Raw genomic sequence first — 17,668 nt, 5'->3', positions numbered from 1 at the left:
ACCAGGCAACGTTTTTCCAATCTTCTACTGTCCAATTTCGATGAGCTTGTGCAAATTGTAGCCTCAGTTTCCTGTTCTTAGCTGAGAGGAGTGGTACCCAGTGTGGTCTTCTGCTGCTGTAGCCCATCTGCCTCAAAGTTCGATGCACTGTGCGTTCAGAGATGCTCTTCTGCCTACCTTGGTTGTAACGGGTGGCAATTTGAGTCACTGTTGCCTTTCTATCAGCTCGAACCAGTCTGCCCATTCTCCTCTGACCTCTGGCATCAACATGGCATTTCCGGCCACAGAACTGCCGCTCACTGGATTTTTTTTCTTTTTCGGACCATTGTCTGTAAACCCTAGAGATGGTTGTGCGTGAAAATCCCAGTAGATCAGCAGTTTCTGAAATTCTCAGACCAGCCCTTCTGGCACCAACAATCATGCCACGTTCAAAGGCACTCAAATCACCTTTCTTCCCCATACTGATGCTCGGTTTGAACTGCAGGAGATTGTCTTGACCATGTCTACATGCCTAAATGCACTGAGTTGCCGCCATGTGATTGGCTGATTAGAAATTAAGTCTTAACACACAGTTGGACAGGTGTACCTAATAAAGTGGCCAGTGAGTGTATATGATATGCTTATATATAAACTGTATAAGATTTTTATGTATAAGTTTTTCTGTTTGGCCTTAGAAATATCAAATTGCGTAAATCTAGGGCTCAGAGCTGTCACATGGACTGACAATGTCGCACAGAATTTTTTCCATTAATTACATTTTTATCACTTTGCCATTTTTTTAGTGGATGCAAAAGCACATTGCATATGAGCATTAAACTGCAATCTCTGGTGTTCCCTTATCAGTCCTGCTCTGATTGGGACATCCAGTTTTTAGCTTGTTACCCTATAAGAAATAACCAGTCGTCTCTGACCTATGGTACTTTGTCATGATTAATGTATAGCTTCTATTATATGCTAGTTTTAATTCATGTTTTGGTCTATAATTATCTTTGAAGCTATCGTCATTATTAGCATTATTTATATTATTTTACTTGTGTAATTCTGAAATAATTACTCAGGGATTCTATCTGTTTAGGAAAAACATGACCAGGCCTTTTGAAGATCCGACATCTCTGGTAAGTCCAAACAAATGACTACAAGGTCTCTTGGCAAACTATAAAGTGAAGTTAATTTTTCTCAAGTCTTTGTATCAGACGGATTTTGTTTGCATAAGGCCAGGGCTACACACAGAATTTATGTAGCACTACTGATTTCTATAAGGGGTACCACCAAGAACCCTTTCCAGCCCGATCTGATAGAAGGCATTGAGACACATGTTGGATTTAGTTGCCATAGAAATCGTAAAAGGTCTAGTGAGAATCATGCATGCGTTCTAATGATTAGGAATCATGCATGATACTTAATAGACATTGTTCTCTTTCTCTGACAGTGGAACTGTGCCGAATTCACAATTGTGTCTCCACGACTCCGCCTCCTCAGTTTCCCTGACTCCCGACCCCACAGCACTGCCTCACTACTGAGCATGTGCATAAAGTGCAGCACAGATTCATCTCGCCTCTGACCACACAGCACTGCCTCACTACTGAGCATGTACATAAAGTGCAGCACAGATTCATGTCGCCTCCGACCCCACAGCACTGCCTCACTACTGAGCATGTACATAAGGTACAGCACAGATTCATCTGACCTCCGACCCCACATCCCGGCCTCACTATTGAGCATGTACATAAAGTACAGCACAGATTCATCTCCCCTCCTACCCCACAGCATTGCTTCTCTACTTAGCATTTACCTAAAGTGCAGCACAGATTCATCTTGCTTCCGACTCCACAGCACTGGTCACTACTGAGCATGTACATAAAGTGCAGCACAGATTGATCTCACCTCTGACCCCACAGCCCTGCCCCACTACTGAGCATGTACGTAAAGTGCAGCACAGATTCATCTCCACTACGACCCCACAGCACTGCCTCACTACTGAGCATGTACATAAAGTGCAGCACAGATTCATCTCACCTCCTACCGCACAGCACTGGTCACTACTGAGCATGTACATAAAGTGCAGCACAGATTCATCTCAACTAAAAGCCCAGATCCTTAGATCAGGAATAGAACAGTTATAGAACATTTCATAACTTTCCCAAATTCTTATGAAAAAATTTACAGCACTACTGAACCCTATTTATTTTATATTTTAGGAGTCGGTCCAACTCCACCAAAATAGACACCAACTCCACAGCATGCTTCAATACCTACACTGTGTGCAGAATGCAAATGAGTATTTTGATCACATCATCCTTTTCATACATGTTGTCCTACTCCAGGCTGTATAGGCCTGAAAGCTAACTGCCAATTATGTAAATCAGGTGATTTGCATCTCTGTAATGAGGAGGGGTGTGGTCTAATGACATCAAAACCCTATATAAGGTGTGCTTAATTATTAGGCAACTTCCTTTCCTTTGGCAAAATGGGCCAGAAGAGAGATTTGACGGACTCTGAAAAGTCAAAAATTGTGAGATGTCTTGCAGAGGGATGCAGCAGTCTTGAAATTGCCAAACTTTTGAAGCGTGATCACAGAACAATCAAGCGTTTCATGGCAAATATCCAACAGGGTCGCAAGAAGCGTGTTGATAAAAAAAAAAAAAAGGCGCAAAATAGCTGCCCATGAATTGAGGAAAATCAAGCGTGAAGCTGCCAAGATGCCATTTGCCACCAGTTTTGCCATATTTCAGAGCTGCAACATTACTGGAGTATCAAAAAGCTCAAGGTGTGCCATACTCAGGGACATGGCCAAGGTAAGGAAGGCTGAAAAACGACCACCTTTGAACAAGAAGCATAAGATAAAACGTCAAGACTGGGCCAAGAAATATCTTAAGACTGATTTTTCTAAGGTTTTATGGACTGATGAAATGAGAGTGACTCTTGATGGCCAGATGGATGGGCCCGAGGCTGGATCAGTAAAGGGCAGAGAGCTCCACTCCGACTCAGACGCCAGCAAGGTGGAGGTGGGGTACTGGTATAGGCTGGTATCATCAAAGATGAACTTGTGGGACCTTTTCGGGTTGAGGATGGAGTGAAGCTCAACTCCCAGACCTACTGCCAGTTTCTCGAAGACACCTTCTTCAAGCAGTGGTACTGGAAGAAGTCAGTATCGTTCAAGAAAAACATGATTTTCATGCAAGACAATGCTCCATCACATGCATCCAAATACTCCACAGCGTGGCTGGCCAGTAAAGGTCTAAAAGAAGGAAAATTAATGACATGGCCCCCTTGTTCACCTGATCTGAACCCCATAGAGAACCTGTGGTCCCTCATAAAATGTGAGATCTACAGGGAGGGAAAACAGTAGACCTCTCCGAACAGTGTCTGGGAGGCTGTGGTGGCTGCTGCACGCAATGTTGATCGTAAACAGATCAAGCAACTGACAGAATCTATGGATAAAAGGCTTTTGAGTGTCATCGTAAAGAAAGGTGGCGATATTGGTCACTGATTTTTTTTTTTTTGTTTTGTTTTTGAATGTCAGAAATGTTTATTTCTAAATTTTGTGTTGTTCTATTGGTTTACCTGGTGAAAATAAACAAGTGAGATGGGTATATATTTTTGGTTTTTATTAAGTTGCCTAATAATTCTGCACAGTAATAGTTACCTGCACAAACAGATATCCTCCTAAGATAGCCAAATCTAAAAAAAACCCACTCCAACTTCCAAAAATAATAAGCTTTGATATCTGAGTCTTTTGGGTTGATTGAGAACATAGTTGTTGTTCAATAATAAAAAGGATCCTCTCAAATACAACTTGCCTAATAATTCTGCACACGGTGTATAGTAAAGCAATTTTCGTTTTTGTTTTTTTTTAGGAATTTTTTGCTAAGAAATCAGACTGCTCATTATTTGTATTTGGCTCTCATAATAAGAAGCGTCCAAACAACTTGATCTTCGGTAAGACAACTCTATATGTACACTATAAAATGTTTTAGTTTTCTTCATGCAGTATTTGTGTACGTTTTATGCAAACCCTGATCTATCACAGGCGCTTGTATGCCATTTTTGATTGGCTTTTTTATCTCAAAAATGAAGTTAAACTACCCTATATGAACCTGGCATCAAACGGATAGCCCATATCTCTACTTAGTGAAACACTTTGCTATTTTGAGATTCAGAAAAGCGTTATTGCATCATTCAATGGGTTGTCCACAACTGGACAAGCCCTACTTAATCATTTCAGTGTCACATAGAAAATAAAAACAGTGTGTACTCACCACTTGTATGGGCACTGTTCCCGCGATGTGGGTGACGTAACATTGGCTGCTGCAGTCATGTGATCCAACAATCAGTGGTTGCTTATTGGCTGCTGCTCATCATTGTTCCTTCAGAGTGGACATCTGCTTTGTTGAAATAGTAAAGGCTGCAGCTGTTCAGCAGCGATCATGTGACATAAAATGTCACACAAGCCCTGGGAGACCCAGTGCTGGTGCCAAAAAAGGATAGATTGGGGTTACAATTTTCTTGAATGTACGGTGTGTGCCGATATAATGAGACATTGTACAATCGCTGCTCACGCTTGATAGATGGCAGGGACAGCCTCATGAAATGGAGAATGGTAATACCCAATTCTTTGGGGGTGGGGTGAGGGGGAAGGTTATTTACATTTTCTTGAGGGATAAAGGAGCAACAATGAACAGTTCTAAGAAAATGTGTGAATTAAGAGGTAAAAATGCTTGAACTTTAAGTACGGAAGTTTTCAAATGAGGCAAATAGTTCAGCAGGTAACGAGATATGGTGGTGCTCAACCCACAAAGGCAACAAGTACGTATTGAAAAACAAGGGAGTAGAAAAGGAGAGGCTTTCACCACTGGTATGTAAAATGGCAGCAGTTTCTTTGGTCATGACATGGGGAGTACAGACATAAGAAATGAATGAACTTCAGGTGTTTCGCATAACCTACGCTTCTTCTGGCTCTTACATCAACAGGTACACACTCCATATATACGCTATACTCAGATTAATAAACATTTGTGAAATAAGAAAAATAAAAGAATAATGAAAACAAACACATGAAAAACATTAAAAGGAACCTGCATCAGGATTGTGCGCAGTAACCTACAGACAGTGTCAGGTCGGCGCCGTTATACTGATTACAATGATACCTGGGTGATGAAATCCGTCTTGTGGTTTAATCTGTATTTTCAGTTTTGAGTTAATGATCTGCTCGTGCTTCAGGGCGGCCTGTGGGGGGGGGCTTCATGTGTATAGCTCTCTCTTGTGAAAGAAAAAAACCCTTCTGCAGGCAGGCGCCAGCATGATCGCATATCTATTGTGCGTATAATTATTTGGTTTGATCTTATCTTTATGGTCATAAAAATAAAAACTTGCGCAGTAGTAGCTATCGGTGATACGGTAGCTGCTACTGCGCCAGGGCACCATCTTGCTAGAGAGAAAAAAAATTCCTGTTCCAAGATAGCGCTGCATATGCAGCAGCAGCTATCGACGATGGCTGTTACTGCGCAGGCACGGCTGGTGCCATTTTCAAACTGATTATTTATTTTTTTTATTTAATATAAGGATAAGATCAAACAAAATAATTATATGCAGGGTACATATGCGATCATTCTGGAGCACAGACTCCACTGCCGGTGCCTGCCTGTAGAAGGGTTTTTTTTTTCCCCAAGCTATATATAGAATATTCATTATGTAAACTATAGGGGGCAGGTCAGTGAGGGATCAGTGACTTGTCAGCAGTCTGCATTATGAATACCTAATCAGAGCACCACATGAAGACCCTCCCACAGGCCGCCCCGGAGCATGGACATATCATTAACACAAAACTGAAAATAAAAATTAAACAACATCCACAAGACGGATTTCATCACCCAGATATCATTGTAATCAGTATAACGGTGCCGACCTGACCCTGTCGGTAGGTTACTGTGCACAATCCTGCTGACCGGTTCCCTTTAAAAAGCGCTATAAAACATATTGGTGTAGAAATGGACTCAAATTATTCTGATCATTAAGCCTAATAGGACCTAAAGCTTCCAGTTTTTAAATGAAAAATCTTTAACAAATTATGCAGCTATTGGTTCAGAATGAAGGCCTATAAAACACGTACACCTGGGATCTCCATCATGTTCCTGTCTCATGTGAGCACTAAGTCTAGTAGAACCTTTCTCTGAGGGTAATGAGCGTATATATTCACTGAACCACTTTCACATTTGGCGAAAAGTTTTTAATGGCTTTCACTTGTTTTTGTTATTTCACAAATATATACTCTATGCTCAAATTAGTAAATAAGAAGTGTGTACCTGAGGATGTAAGAGCTGGAAGAAGCCTAGGTTACGCGAAACAGCCGTCACCCCTTAATTTCTTATGTCTCTAGGCCTCATGTAACATCCGAATAATCTGCTGTTATTTCACGTACCGGTGGTGAGTTCTGCTCCTTTTCTACTTCCTCTTTTTTTTTGCTCAGAAAATGTTCCAATATTTTCTTTGTATGGAGCAGAAGTAACACCAATGCATTCAGTGATTTTTTTTTCCTCGAAAACAGAACGCTGCGTTAGCTGCAATGGGAGGACCAACTCCATATAAATGCCTATAGCGTTAGCATGGGAGGTCATAGAAGCTCCTGTAGGTAAATATGTAGGTGTCTCTATACTTTTGTCCAAGTATTGTAACTTAGCAGATTACCTAAAATAATCTATGGTTGGTCTACTTATCCCATTTTGTTGGCTGTAAATAAAGGTATATTGAAAGACATTATAGTAACAAACCTAACATTCAATTTTTGGTTAATAATTGATCAGTCTTCTGTTTTTCATGCAGTTGGGATTGTGATTTTGTGAAGAGCATGTTGCCATTTTCTTTTTTTCATTGCGACTATATAAATATTTGTTTACTAGGCCGGATGTTTGATTTTCATGTGCTGGATATGATTGAGCTAGGCTTGGAGAAATTTGTGTCATTACAAGAAGTTAAGGTATGTTTCACCTCTGGTTACTGTTTGCTTTGGTTGGGCACCTTTTTCCTTTGTGACTTTTGACTTTTTTTTTTCTCGTTTCAATAAGTTGCTAATGTCAATTTGCGAGAAATACAGTTAAACTGACATACTTATTTCAAGTTAAAGGGAATCTGTCACCCCTTTTTTGAGATATCATATAATGATATCATTCAATTGTGTGTCACATAAGGATTCTCTTAGTACTTTTGCTTCCCCCTGACCACGCACCTTTCATGCATAAATACCTTTTTTATTCGGTCGTCCATGACAGCACCACCTGAGAGAGGGGATCCGCCCTTTAGGAACAGGAAACCTACAGATACAAAAGGGTGGCACCTCTCCCACGCATCAGTTGGTTTCCTGTTGGTTTCCTGTTCCTAGAGGACAGGACTCTCTACAGATCGTCCGTCAGAATCATCATGGAATACCCAGGCCGGCTGACCGACCCAGGTAGCGAGGGGGTCTCCTACCTCGGTCAGTGCGGGGTCCCTGGAAGCGCCACGGTGGGGCTGGGTAGGTCACCACGGCAGTGGACGAAGCAGGTGGAGCAAGGGTCCGGTGGATGCCGTCTCCAGAGCCAGCACCTGGTAGGTATGCCCTGGTGCGCTTCCCCAGGCCCGGTCCTCCGGGTCAGTGCTGTCTCCTGGCCGGGCTCATGGCGGCGGGCGCGGGGGGTGCTGGCACTCCGGGCGGGCCTGCGCGGCTCCTTCGCGCGCGCTCCCGCAGGGCTCTGTGAGCGGCGGAAGTGACGCGGCGGAAGGGGCGGAGCGATGGCGCCGATACCGGAAGTCGGGTGCCGGCGGCCTCCGGCGCGCGCCGCGGGTGCATGCCGGTCCGGGGGTCGCGCGGCGACCCGGCGAAGGCGAGGGGGGCCGGAGCATGGGGGAGGGAACGCAAATGCCGGGGGGTGGTGCTAGGACAGTATGCCTGCTGACCCGGACAGGAGGCCATATAAGGCAGATGGGGACGCCGCTGGGGTGCTTCTGAAGGCCCCAGCAATGGAGACGTCGGAAGCCCCCTTAGTCCAGCAGGACGAGACGCAGGAACACCCGCAGAAACAGGCGAGTGGCCAGCAGAAGAGACAGAAACGAACCAGCGACCAGAGCCGCGAAAGTTCCTCCAGAAAGGACCCCCCTGCCTCCCTCCGTGATCCGGGACCTGCCTCATCTGCATGGGTAAGAGATCTCCGTGAATGTACCCTGATGCAGTGTTCCTTTATGCTTTTTTTCAGGGGAAGAAGGTTACGGGAAAACAGAAACACAGGGAATGTGCCCTCTGTAGTTCCCCCCTTCCAGATGGCCACCCTAAAAAATTATGCCAGCCATGCATACGGCAGACGGTAGGAGTTATTAAGGACAGGGAGTCCAGGGGTAGATTGTCAGGCCCTTATACTCTCCCCCGTTTATGCAGGTAGCGGAAGAGACACCTGACTTCACTTCAAACCTGAGAGACATGATCAGGGCAGAAATGAAAGCTTTACCTCAAAGAGAACCTTCTAGGAGAAGAGAGGCTAGTGGTTCAGGCTCGGAGGCCTCAGTCGCCCCTGGGAAGGGGGACAATTCCTCGGACTCCTCGGCCTCCTCGTCGTCTTCCTCGGATGAAGACTCTAGCCGGTTCTGCTTCCCCTTAGACCAGATGGACAAATTAGTGAAAGCTATACGGTCCACCATGGGGGTAGCGGACAAAAAACAGGAACTCTCAGCACAGGACATTATGTTCGGGGGTTGGACCCCAAAAAACGTAAAGCCTTTCCATTAAACGAAAAGGTTCAGAGCCTAATTGATAGAGAATGGAAGAGACCGGAAAAAAGGGGCTCCATGCCACCAGCCTTTAAGCGGAGATACCCCTTCGAGGACCCGGTAGTAAATAGATGGGATAAAGCCCCGAAACTAGATGCTGCAGTAGCCAAAGCATCTAAAAAATCCGCCATACCATTTGACGATATGGCCTCCCTGAAAGATCCGTTAGATAAGAAAGCGGATTCTTTCCTTAAAGGGACATGGGAGATGTCAGCAGGCGCGTTAAGACCAGCGGTAGCTGCCACCTGTACAGCCAGATCCATGATGGTCTGGCTAGATCAGCTAGATTCCGAACTAAGAGATGGAGCATCAAGATCATCTATTCGGAAAAATTTACCCATCATTCAGAATGCCGCAGCGTTTTTAGCCGATGCTTCTGCAGACTCTGCAAGAATGGCGGCAAAAGCCGCAGGTCTGTCTAATGCAGCGCGAAGAGCGCTCTGGTTAAAATGCTGGCCAGGAGATATTCAAACCCGGTCCCGTCTCTGTTCCATTCCCTGCGAAGGGGAGTACCTATTCGGTCCCGTCTTGGACGAATTGTTGGAGAAAGCTGGAGATGACAAAAAGAAATTTCCCAGTCTCCCGAACCCCTCGTACAGACGTCCCTTCGCCAGGAAAGGGGTTTTCCGGAGAAGGCCGTCCAGAGATCAGGGCAGATGGGATGATAAAAAAAGGAAAGGTACAGGATTCATGTTTGGGGGAGGGCGCCAGGAAGGTCCAGCTCGGGATACGAAAAAGCCGCCCCAATGACTAGTTGCCCCGGTAGGAGGGAGACTAGCTGCCTTCTACCCATCCTGGTCTCTGATCTCTAATAGCAGCTGGATATTGGGTATAATAGCCGTGGGACTACGACTAGAGTTTTCTAGGGTTCCCCTTGATCAATTTAAAATCACCCCTCTCAGGTCATCTGCGGCAGAACAAGCTGCCCTGGAAGCCGAGGTTCATATCCTGTGCGCTAAGAAAGTCCTGATAGAGGTTCCAGAGGAAGAATGGGGGAAGGGATTCTACTCCCCTCTGTTCCTGGTCCGCAAACCGGACAGCTCCTTTAGGACAATAATTAACCTTAAAGCCCTCAACAAATTTTTGGTCATACGTCCCTTTAAGATGGAAACGATTAAATCTGCAATAAAATTGCTGTTCAAAAATTGCTTCATGGTGTTGTTAGATTTAAAAGACGCATACTACCATATACCCATCCATGCAGGCCATCAGCGGTTCCTCAGAGTGGCGGTTCATTTGGATGGGTCAATTCGACATTTCCAATATGCGGCCCTCCCTTTTGGAGTGGCAGTCGCTCCCCGAGTGTTTACTAAGGTGATAGCGGAGGTCATGGCCCATCTACGTGAATCAAACATTCTGGTGATCCCCTACCTGGACGATTTTCTTATTGTAGGTAAAACGGCGAACCATTGTTTACTACAGCTACAAAAGGCAATGTCTGCCCTAGAACGGTTAGGATGGTTGCTGAACGTCAAAAAGTCCCGGTTGCAGCCAATGAAAGTCCAACAATTTTTGGGCCTAACCCTGGATTCTGAAAAACAGGAATGCCGTCTGCCTCCGGACAAGCTCGTTCGCCTCCATTATCAGATCCTGAACGCCTCCAATAACCCCACCATGTCCCTCAGAAAAGCCATGTCCCTTCTAGGCTCTCTCTCGGCCTGTATCCCGGCAGTCCAGTGGGCCCAGTTTCATGCAAGGAAACTACAGAGCGAGGTCTTATTACATCAAAAAGTCCTTGGAGGTTACTTGGAGGGTCAGCTAACCTTATCCCGTAACACAAGGGAGTCCCTAGAGTGGTGGTTACACAAGGATAACTTATTAAAAGGGGTGCCCTGGGAGTATAACGTAACCCGCATAGTCACCACGGATGCTAGTCCTTACGGTTGGGGAGCTCATATGGGTGAAATTTTAGTCCAGGACCGATGGCAACATCATCAGTTAGGAATGTCATCTAACCTAAAAGAATTAACGGCAGTAGAACAGGCGGCTAAAAAGCTCCTTGTGTATCTACAGGGCCATCATGTACGAGTGTTCTCCGACAATCAGGTCACCGTGGCATACATCAATCACCAAGGCGGGACTCGTTCCAGACCCCTGATGTTGGTAGCAGAACGGTTGTTCCATCTAGCAGAACAATACTTCCTATCTTTAACAGCATTGCATATAAAAGGAAAAGACAACATCACGGCAGACTTTTTAAGCCGCAATCGGCTAAAGCAAGGGGAATGGTCTTTAAACACCTCCATATTCAAACTGATTGTTCAAAAGTGGGGATATCCAGAGGTAGACCTATTCGCCACCAGAGACAACACTCAATTGGAACAATTCTGCTCCCTGAATCCCAGAGAAAATCCTCTGGCGGTAGATGCCTTCCTGATAAACTGGGACTTCAAACTAGCCTACGCCTTCCCTCCCCTATCTCTTCTACCCCTAGTGATGAGGAAAATCAGGAAAGACAGAGCAAGGGTGATAGTTATCGCTCCGTTTTGGCCCAGGAGAGCATGGTTCTCATGCCTCAGGACCATGTCGGTGTCCGATCCTTGGGTTCTGCCGGACATCCCGGATCTCCTGTCCCAGGGCCCAGTCTTCCATCCTCAGGTGGCTGGCCTTCATCTGACGGCGTGGAGTTTGAACAGTCATTATTAGAAGAAAAGGGTTTCTCCACAGACCTAATTAACACCCTTCTTAAAAGTAGGAAAATCATTACCACAAAAATTTATGTCAGGATTTGGAAAAAATTCCTTCAAAACTCAGAAGTAATCGCTGGGGATTCAGCACCTATAATGCAGATATTAGAGTTCCTACAAAAAGGTCAAGACATGGGACTCTCTACCAGTACCCTTAAAGTACAAGTGTCAGCCTTGGGGGCTCTGTTTAGCTGCAACATTGCTGGTAATTATTGGATAAGCAGATTCATTAAGGCAGCAGGTAGATCCAGGCCAATAATGAAGGATAGGTTTATGCCGTGGGACTTGAACCTAGTCCTCACTGCTATGACAGAGACTCCATTCGAACCTATCTCGTCGGCTTCCCTAAAAATCCTGTCCCTCAAGATAGCCTTCCTGCTAGCTCTGACATCCGCTCGCAGAATAAGCGATATTCAGGCCTTATCTAGGTGTCCTCCTTATTTGCAGTTTAAAGAGGATAGGGTAATACTCAGACCTGATCCAGCGTACTTGCCAAAGGTAGTTTCTAGTTTCCATAGGACGCAGGAGATAGTTCTGCCATCCTTCCTCCCTAATCCAACTAATGAGAAGGAAAGGAAACTACACACCCTGGATGTCAGGAGAGGCCTCATAGAATATCTGTCAGTCACTGATCCCTGGAAGAAAGATAATGCCCTATTTATCTCTCATCAAGGCCCCAGAAAAGGTTGTAGAGCATCAAAAAATACACTAGCCAGATGGATTAGAGAGGCGATTGCAATAGCATACACATCAAAGGGTAGGTCGCCACCCGGAAAGCTGAGGGCGCATTCCACCAGGGCAATGGCAACCTCCTGGGCCGAAAGATCAGAAGTCTCCATCGACCAGATATGTAAGGCGGCTACTTGGTCCTCTCCGAGCACCTTTTATAGTCATTATAGGCTAGACCTAGGTGCTTCCACAGACCTCTCTTTTGGTATAAGGGTGCTGCAGGCTGTAGTCCCTCCCTAAAACTGATATTACTCTCTGTAAATCTCTCAGGTGGTGCTGTCATGGACGACCGAATAAAGTCTTAGTTACTCACCGGTTAACGGTATTTTTCGGAGTCCATGACAGCACCCGTATATTCCCTCCCTTTAGTTTAATTGGGGTGTGCACGTCTTTTTTCTTGTATATACCCACTGGTGATAAAAGTTATAATTGTAAAGAATACTGTACATAAATCATGCATTAACCTTGGAAGTCCTCTTGTGCTCTGTAATCCAACTGATGTGTGGGAGAGGTGCCACCCTTTTGTATCTGTAGGTTTCCTGTTCCTAAAGGGCGGATCCCCTCTCTCAGGTGGTGCTGTCATGGACTCCGAAAAATACCGTTAACCGGTGAGTAACTAAGACTTTATATCGGTTCAGATGTATGTAAACTGCCGCTGTCTGATCCGATGGGCGGGGCTTATTCACCTGCTCCCCCCCCCTCCCTGTCTTGCTCTATGCATTTCTTCTTGTGTAGAGCAATACAGGGAGGGGGGGAGCAGGTGAATAAGCCCCGACCAGCGGACCGGACAGCGGCAGTCTACATACCTTTTTTATATTGGTTCAGATGTATGTAAACTGCCGCTGTCCGGTCCGCTGGGCGGGGCTTATTCACCTGCCCCCCCCCCTCGTCTTGCTCTACATAAGAAAAAATGCATAGAGCAAGACAGGGAGGGGGGGAGCAGGTGAATAAGCCCCGCCCATCGGACCGAACAGCGGCAGTTTACATACATCTGAACCGATATAAAAAAGGTATTTATGCATGAAAGGTGCGGGGTCAGGGGGAAGCAAAAGTACTAAGAGAATCCTTATGTGACACACAATTGAATGATAGCCCTTTTTTGAGATATCATATAATGATGACAGATTCCCTGTAACCATCTGTAAATTTGTCCCATGTCAAAACATTACTGAACCCAGTTGGGCCTGTATAATGTTTTCTGGGATTTCCCCCAAACTGTCTCCATGCTAGAAATAATATACAATGAACCAAGCATCACCTCTTTATTCTAACCATCATCACCTATGTGGTGTCATGACTGTAGAACTATGGAACTATGGGAGACCACCAGAGCAGCAATAGTTTGAATGAACGAGTGAATGGTCAATCCCACCATCCGTGGTAGTTTTACACCTCAGTCATGATGCAGGCATAGCTTTGCCTCCACATTCCCATCACACTTAACAGCTGGGAATGAAGATACCTCTGATTCCAGCAGTCTTACTACTTCTATGTTGTGAACTGCAGGAACCATTGACATCGCAGTGAGTAAAAACCCATTCGCTGCTAAAATATGTGGAGTTGGGTGTACGAAATACAGTCTGATAATCTCTGGCCTTGTCTTGCTTTACAGTGTGCCAAGTGTCCAGAAGGAACAAAACCTCTACTGATATTTGCTGGCGATGCTTTTGAGATAAATGAAGATTATAGGAGGCTGAAAAGTTTGCTGATAGGTAATGAAAAACCTTGGGAATGCTCAGTATTACCAATATACAATGACCCCACTGAAGACCAATTCAGACAGCAAAGCTGCCCAAACAAGTCGGACGATTTTGGCCCACCGTCATTTCGAAACTGATTTGGCGATTGATCATTTGTAATGGCCGACGGCAGACTATTGTCAGCCAATAATGTCATCTGTCAGGTCGGTCTCTATTGACTAAAAATACAAGTGCATGACCTGGCCAACTAGTTCGATCATTTGCCTCTGTGCAGTTCAGTGTGTTTTTTGTTTTCCAGCTTAGGCTACGTACATTATGGCCGGTACTCATCTTACCTGTATATCAGCTTTAGAATGTTAATGACAATTGAAGCCTCCTACAGCAAACACATAATGCAGCCAATGCATTTTTCCTGCTGTCTGTTTCATTCTTACAGTTTATGCTTTGCTGAATATGTTTGTCAGTACTCTGAGATTCTTAGGAAAAACTAAACGCATTCCTCAGTGTGTATCAGATCTCCTCTTTTTAACTTTGTCCTTTGTAGATTTCTTCAGAGGACCAGCAGTGTCTGCAATCAGACTTGCAGGACTTGAGCATGTTATGCACTTTACAGCAGCAGATGGGAAGATTTTTATGCGTAGCTACAAGTAAGTTTAACCTGGTCTTGGCCAGGATTTAACTTGGAAATATGATTCGACTCCTCAGTACAGTTATGGCGATACCAAACATGTCCATTTTTTAAATTAATTTTAGTGGTGAAAAAAAGTCAAATTTAAAAAAAAAAAAAGAAAAAATTTAGCTGGTTGTCGCCATTTTAGACAAAGTGATGAGCAGGCATGAGCCTCGCCCCTGAAACACAGACATCACTTTTGGAGACCAGGCTGGTCCCTGCTCGCAGCATTTTTTTCCTTATAATGCACACTGACAGTGCGCTCTTGCTAGCTCATCACTTCTCATTAGTGCTAGCGAGGGAGCGCACTATCACTGTGCAGTGAAAGTAATATTGCATAGTAACAAGGGCGTACATGTTGAGAATACTTTGGAATTGACAACTAACACGTGTTCAGTAGAGCTGGCACTAAAATATATGTATGAAAAACAAACAAGACTATATATGGATGGCATTGCCAGAACGTGCTGGCCTGAAGACACCTATTGAATGGTTGTTTTTACTGCAAAATGAACGCTATAAAAACCATGTCCGAATTGTCAGGTGTGTTAAAATTAATGGTGTCATCGAAAACTACAATATTTGTAAACAAAAACAAACTAGTCCTCTTAGGTTAAGTTCCAAAAATGCGTTTTTGACGCTGAGTATTTTCGCTGCAAAAAAAATGCATTATCTTACAGTTCCAGCAAAGGGGATAGGACTTATACAAATCTCATGCTGTGTGCTTTTGATTTTTTTATACACTATGCAAACTGACCTGCTGAGATTTTGAGATCCCCAACATGTCAGCTTCTCATGAGGGTACGCTGGTTTTCATGTTTGGATTCTTCACTGAATTGCATTAGATGGGAAAAACCAGGAAGTATCAAAAGCAAGGAAGATTTATTTAAAACATGACCTATCAAAAAGTAAAAAAAAAAAATACACAAAAATGCAAATAACCTAATTTGCCTAATGGCTGCAGAAAACGGCAACATCCAAAGCTCACCAAGTACTCATTTTTGGAGTGTAGCCTTGTGGCTATCATAGTAGACAAATTTTTTTTCTTGAATGAGAGGCAAAAAGCCAAATTTGCCTGCTGCAGTAATAGTTACTATACTCTTGCTTATCCTGCGTTTCCCATATATTCTAAATTGAGGCTCTAAGGTGTATATGTGCCTGTCCTGGCTCTCATAGCAGATCACATAATTTAGGTTTTGTAATTAGTAGATTCCATTGCAGTATGTTCTGTGAATGCCAAATCTACTAAAGTAATTTTATTTACCGCATGTACTCGAGTAGAAGACGAGTTTCTCAGCACATTTTTTTTGTGCTGAAAAGGCCCCTCCCTCGTCTTATACTCAAGTGAGGTGTCCAGAACATGGAGGGGCAGCGGGTCAAAGAGGTAGAAGCAGTCGGCTGCTGCTTTAACTGTGCCCGCTGCTAAAGAGAAATAAATATACACTGCACTGGCAGTGAATATTCATTTCTCTGTAATAGCGTGTACAGTGTGAGTCGCAGCAGCCGTCTCTTGCAGTTGCTGGGCGGTCACGTGTGCCACTACTTAAGAGAGGTGAATATTCATTTGTCTTAAGTAGCTGCTGACACTGTGTGTGCTACTTAATACTCACTGCTCTCCTTGCACATAGTTACGGTGGGGGGATCGGTGAGTATTTTGGCAGCTGTGCACTGCTTGTGAGCAGTGCATTACGTCCCTGCCATGCGCTGCTTACAAACATAAAGCAGCTGCTGGCACCGGGATTGGGTCATGGGTCATGCATACACGGATAGGGATGGGGCCGTGCATTCAAGGATGGGGCCATGCATACAAGGATAGGGATGAAGAGGCCATGCATACAAAGATAGGGATGAGGAGGCCATGCATACTAGGATGGAAATAAAGGATAAAATGCATACCCGGCTTATACTCGAGTCAATAAGGTTTCCCAGGTTTTTTAAGGTAAAATTATGTGCCTCGGCTTATACTCAAGTATATACGGTAATTGGTCATTCCTCTAATTGACGACTGATCGGCAGAGTATTCCAGTTATTTGATATATTTTTCCTTACCTATTTCTTTCTGTTGACATGAAAAGGGTGCTACTGAAGAAGTCAGGGTGCAGGACACCCAGAATAGAATTGGAAGAAATGGGACCTTCCTTCGACTTTGTGATGAGGAGGACACATCTAGCTTCCGATGACCTCTATAAACTGTCTCTGAAACGTCCTAAAGCCCTTCAGGTACTACATACTCAACACTTCTTCTTAAGAGTCCTGATTCTGCATTGAAGCATTACAATGAAACACTTCAAAGTGCCCTGGATGAATTTGCACCCCCTATAAATAGAACACTACAACACAGACGGCGACAACCCTGGCACACCCTGCAAACACGTTTCCTGCAGTGGTGCTCCAGGTGCGCCGACCGTCTGTGGAGTAAATCCAATCTACACGAAGATTTCATCCATTATAAGTTTATGCTTAGAACATACAACAAAACTGCCCTTCACCTCTCCAAACAAACCTATTTCAACACCCTCATCACCTCACTGTCCAATAACCCTAAACGTCTCTTTGACACTTTTCATTCTCTACTCAACACAAGAGTACATGCCCCCACCACGGAGCTTCGAGCTAGCGATCTGGCCAATTACTTCAAAGAAAAAATTGACCAGATCCGACAGGAAATTATCTCCCAATCACCTCATACCATGCACTGTCCTCCCTCCCCCACTGCATATAGCTCATTCTCTGTTTTTGAACCAGTCACAGAAGAAGAAGTAAGCAGGCTCCTTGCATCTTCTCTCCCAACCACTTGCACCAGTGACCCATTTCCATCACATCTCCAGTCCCTTTCCCCTGCTGTCACCCCTCACCTAACTAAAATATTTAACCTCTCCTGGTATCTTTCCCTCATTTAAGCATGCCATCATACATCCACTACTTAAACCATCCCTCGACCAAAACTGTGCCGCTAACTATAGACCTGGCTCTAATCTTCCCTTCATCTCTAAACTCCTGGAACGCCTGGTCCACTCCCGTCTTATCCACTATCTCTTTGATAACTCTCTTCTCGACCCTCTCCAATCCGGTTTCCGCTCTTTACACTC

At 44.5% G+C, this 17,668-nt stretch overlaps 1 protein-coding gene across 1 annotated transcript in view; it reads left to right on the top strand.

The window, feature by feature from the left end:
- The window catches only part of RPF2 (ribosome production factor 2 homolog), a 31,103-nt gene that overhangs the window by 10,916 nt on the left and 2,519 nt on the right, over positions 1-17,668 (top strand). The window contains exons 4-9 of the mRNA XM_073576004.1: positions 1,076-1,115; positions 3,858-3,939; positions 6,897-6,973; positions 13,822-13,921; positions 14,454-14,556; positions 16,655-16,799. Coding sequence (XP_073432105.1) covers positions 1,076-1,115; positions 3,858-3,939; positions 6,897-6,973; positions 13,822-13,921; positions 14,454-14,556; positions 16,655-16,799 — 547 coding nt within the window. The remainder of the gene's footprint in view (positions 1-1,075; positions 1,116-3,857; positions 3,940-6,896; positions 6,974-13,821; positions 13,922-14,453; positions 14,557-16,654; positions 16,800-17,668) is intronic.

The sequence above is a fragment of the Dendrobates tinctorius genome, unplaced genomic scaffold, assembly GCF_039654945.1.
Source record: "Dendrobates tinctorius isolate UK_male_01 unplaced genomic scaffold, ASM3965494v1 ptg000046l, whole genome shotgun sequence".
Lineage (NCBI taxonomy): Eukaryota > Metazoa > Chordata > Amphibia > Anura > Dendrobatidae > Dendrobates > Dendrobates tinctorius.
The sequence above is the reverse complement of the archived record's forward strand: the minus strand, read 5'-3'. Positions and strand labels throughout refer to the sequence as shown.